Below are 4,603 nucleotides of genomic sequence, written 5' to 3' on the forward strand. Positions count from 1 at the left end.
TGAGGGTTTAAGGTTAAAATCGAGTGAAATAGGTGAGTTTCGGTCACAAAGTCATTTAGGACTGTCATATAGGTAACGATATCATATGGAACGATGTTTGGTTGTATGGGTGACATGAGGATTCGAATGACATGGTCACGATCATAAATGTCACATGGTTGTATAGGTGATACGATTGTATGGTCATTAGGTCAAATGTCAGATGGTCATTTTGGTGACACTATTGTATGATTACAAGGTTAGAAGATCACATGGTCTCAGTTCACAGGGTGATTTATGTCACATGATTGCATGAATCACATATATTGTAAGTTTACATGGTTACTCAGTCATATTCTTCTAAGTTCACATGGTCACACGGTCACATGGTCACAAGACCATATGGTCACAAGGTCACATGGTCACACGATTACATGGTCACATTGTCACAATGTCACACGGTCACAGTTACAAAAGTTACAAGGTCATATAGGTACGTCTATATCACAATATACAACAGTCACGGGTCACATAATCACATGATCACATAGTCACATGGTCACAAGGTCACATGGTCACATGGTCACAAGGTCACACGATTCAGATTCACTATATTGCAGATAAAAATGGGTGAAGAATCACTTCTTTTTTATTTGGAAGGGTATGAGAGGAGTACCGATGGAAGGATTCAGTTTTGAATACGACATTTGAGTAGAATCAAGAGACTTGACAACAGACATTTCAGAAGACGAAAGTGTGGATTTCACTATGATATGTTTTTCTTTGTTTGGTAGTATACTGAATTATGAACTCTTGTATTTAGTTTTTTGTTTATTAGAAATCTGAATTTATTTGTGTTTTATATAAAATATTGGTCTGAAAATTATATAAGGTTGAATATTCAAAATGTGCCCCACATTAAAACCAAAAATAAAAATAATGATTGTGGACCCCACAAAACATAAAAATCTAGAGAAATTCTGACTAGTTCTTCTCATGGGTCCCACATCATATTTCGGTCACAGTCGGTCACAACCAGTCACAACCTTCAATGTATACAATTTTTATCAATTTAATTAGTGTACAACGTCACACATCTCTCATAAGTCTATTTTATATTGTTTCGAACATCAAAATATGAGTTTTGCGATTTTTGTGTTTCAAAATTGTCTTCCAAATGTGTTCCTATATATTTTATAATATTTTATTAGTAATTTGGACAAATTTAGAATATTTCTTCTACAAAACCTTTAAAATATTTTGAAATTTTCTCATATACACTATATATTTGATATATAGACTATGATCACTCTAAAACTTAAAAATTAAATTTCGGTCTATATTTATCAACACATTTCGGTCACGGGTCACAATCGGTCACAATGGTTACACAATGTAAAATTGCACTTCGGTCACATGGTCACATACTGGTCACAATGGATCACAACATTGGCTCATGTGAGCCAATTATTTAATGTGTAACACGAGTCAGATATATAATGAAATACAAGGTTAAGAGTACAATATTATTATGTTACAAACACAATATTATCCAAAATTTTTAACATATTATTGTACAAACACATTACAAAATTATTATACAAAGTTCTTTGGATATTATTGTACAAATGGTTTGTAGCACATTAGTATACAAATATATCACATAATTATTATACAAATTTTGGTTATTTTTTTTACTCTAAATTAGTCATTCTCTCCTCATAATATATATCATCTCATTTTCCACTACGTTCAACAATACTTTCATGAGCAAAATTATAGGTTGTTATCGAAATATACTATAAAAGAAGGAACTACGAAAATAATAACAATTAAAAAAAACCACAAAAGCCATTAATATGCATCGAAAAAAAATCGGGATTTCGACACTAGTTTACATATTTTCAGTTTTCTCATTGATTTTCCTTTAATTTCGTCCGATTTCTGTAAATTTTTAAGATAAAATATCAAGATGAAGATGAGAGAGAAAATACAGAAGAGAGAGAAAGATCAATGTATAATAATGACGGAAGGAGAGAGAAACGTGCAAAAAATGAGAGGAGAGAGAAACTTTAGAAAAAAAAATTGTTTTTTGTTTTTTTAATTAAAAAATTAAATATAGGAGGAGAGAGAAATTTTCAAGAAAGAAGAAATTTTGTTTTTTATTTTTTAATTAAAAAATCATATTTTAAGGGTATTTTGGTAATATGTCATTGAAGAGGGTAGATTGAAAGTTTGAATTTTTTAAAAAATAGAAGAGGATAGTAGGAGAAGTGTTTGTAGTACATTAAGGATAGTTTAGAAGTTGACCAATATCAAGATAAATAATTGTGATATTTTTTTCGACGAGATATTTTGATTTAAATTGTTGGTAGATATTTTGATCTAAATTATTGGTGGTATATAATTAAAATAATTAATCAAGGAAGTGGTGGGGTCCACAATGACTCAGAAAGGAGTAAGATCCTATCCGGACTTGACTCGATGAACTCACCAAAACCGGGATTTGCTAAAACCGTCGGCTAGAGCAGACATTGTTTTGGTTCGAATTCGTTTTATTTATTATAGATTTTAATTGTTAAATTTTATAAAAATTATATTCGTATTAAATTTTTAATTTTTACCACTATTTTGATTTTTTCAATAAAAACTTATAATCTTTCGACTTTATATCAAATTTGTTTAAAATGCAGGTCGAACCAATTTGATTTAAATAATCAAACAGTTACATATTATCCTGTTTTATTTTGTTTTTTTTTCTTTTCCTTTTTTCATGATTTCATCATTTTTTTTTTTGTTAGATATAAATACACGGCCGTTTCCGACTCGCCCCTGCAACTCGTATGATCGACAAACTCGGACACATTGCGTGTCCTTCAAAACTAGGGTTTTCTATTTTCTCTGTACGGACTGAGGTCGAAACACGAAAGATCGAAACTTGAAGTGAAAATGGAGATGGGTTTCCTGGAGAATCAAGCATCTGGAGCTCAAGCTCCCAATTTCATGGAGATTGGATCTGGAAATTACGGGTAAGAAAACTTCCCCCTTGTTGTTCATCGTCGAAATGCTAATCCTTTGTTCCGTCTTCTCTTCCTGGGTTCCTGGGAAAGGAAGATAAACTTTGAAGCTTTTTTCTTAAATATCTCTTTTTTTTCATTTTAAATTTTTCTGTTTTCAGGTGCTCGCATTACAGGAGAAGATGCAGAATCAGGGCGCCGTGTTGCGATGAGGTTTTCGATTGCAGGCATTGCCACAACGAAGCTAAGGTAATTTTCCAAGTGAAGTGTTGATCTTTTTCTAAATTTTCCATTAACACCCCCTGATTCTGTAAATCATCAGAAAGACCCCCAAATTCCGTCTCAGTGTTCGTTATGATTCATAGATATGAGAAGGGTATCTGATAAAACTGAATTCCGAGTCGTGAAATCATATACTTAGCTCTTTTTTCTGTTGTTATGAATATGAAAGATTATGTATGAAATCGATGTGTGTTTGCTCTGTGAACAGAATTCTCTTGAAACCGATCCCCTCGACCGACATGATCTTCCACGACATGAAGTTGCAAAGGTTACGACTTTACTTGCATCCGGACTCTGGTTGCTAACTTGAGAACAGCTTTTTTCTGGTTTTGCTTGATATTGAAGCAATCGCTCGTCTAAAAAACAAAAACCGATTCTTTGGATTTTCAGGTCGTATGCTCATTTTGTAACACAGAACAAGACGTGAGTATTAACGCTTTTGCATCACTGAGATTGCGTGTGTTAGAACATGCCTTTTCCTCTTGATCATATGTTCCTCTCCGATTGGTTTCAGGTCCAACAAAATTGCTCAAATTGTGGCGTATGCATGGGGAAGTACTTCTGCCCAAAGTGCAAATTCTTTGATGATGATGTACGTATGTTTATACATTACCATCCATCACACGCATCTACGAAATCGGGTCACGAGTCCTTTCGTATGTCTGAATATCTCACTTTTGTGATCCACAAGTGTCAAACTTTCGGTTTCAGGTATCCAAGAGACAATACCATTGCAACGAATGTGGGATTTGCCGGTTTGTCCTTCAGAGTCATACGAATTCGCTTAAAGATTTTATTAGGAACTATATGATCATACGATCCGGGGAGAAATCCCGGTATTAATATCGTCTCTCTTGCTGGTGATTAACAGTACTGGAGGTGAAGAAAACTTCTTTCACTGTGAAAGATGCGGTAAGACGCAAACCCGTATGCCTGTTTCCCTCGATACTTCCATTAATTTCCATAGCAATGTTTACCGAATGAGGTTTCGTATGTAAAGGTTGCTGCTACTCTAAAGTGATGAAGGATACACACAGATGTGTCGAAGGAGCAATGCATCACAATTGCCCGGTTTGCTTTGAGGTAATGATACGGAATTCCACCATAAATTATATGATTTTTTCGTGATAGCGGGATTTGGGTTCTTATGCATCATCTTTGCTATGTGTTATCTTCTCAGTATCTATTCGATACCACGAGAGATATCACAGTCTTGCGCTGTGGCCACACTATGCATTTAGGGTGTGCAAAGGAAATGGAGCTTCATCACAGGTAAAAAATAACTCTCGTATAACTTTTCCGCGTTTATGCAGATTCTGAACCGC

At 34.1% G+C, this 4,603-nt stretch overlaps 1 protein-coding gene across 1 annotated transcript in view; it reads left to right on the forward strand.

The window, feature by feature from the left end:
- The first annotated feature begins 2,806 nt into the window (after positions 1-2,806).
- Positions 2,807-4,603, forward strand: part of LOC104814814 (E3 ubiquitin-protein ligase MIEL1) — a 3,001-nt gene continuing 1,204 nt past the window's right edge. The window contains exons 1-9 of the mRNA XM_010543006.2: positions 2,807-3,008; positions 3,158-3,245; positions 3,487-3,546; positions 3,669-3,701; positions 3,793-3,870; positions 3,990-4,033; positions 4,150-4,190; positions 4,279-4,361; positions 4,459-4,550. Coding sequence (XP_010541308.1) covers positions 2,929-3,008; positions 3,158-3,245; positions 3,487-3,546; positions 3,669-3,701; positions 3,793-3,870; positions 3,990-4,033; positions 4,150-4,190; positions 4,279-4,361; positions 4,459-4,550 — 599 coding nt within the window. The 5' untranslated portion in view covers positions 2,807-2,928. The remainder of the gene's footprint in view (positions 3,009-3,157; positions 3,246-3,486; positions 3,547-3,668; positions 3,702-3,792; positions 3,871-3,989; positions 4,034-4,149; positions 4,191-4,278; positions 4,362-4,458; positions 4,551-4,603) is intronic.

The sequence above is a fragment of the Tarenaya hassleriana genome, unplaced genomic scaffold, assembly GCF_000463585.1.
Source record: "Tarenaya hassleriana unplaced genomic scaffold, ASM46358v1 Cleome22, whole genome shotgun sequence".
Taxonomy (NCBI): Eukaryota; Viridiplantae; Streptophyta; class Magnoliopsida; order Brassicales; family Cleomaceae; genus Tarenaya; species Tarenaya hassleriana.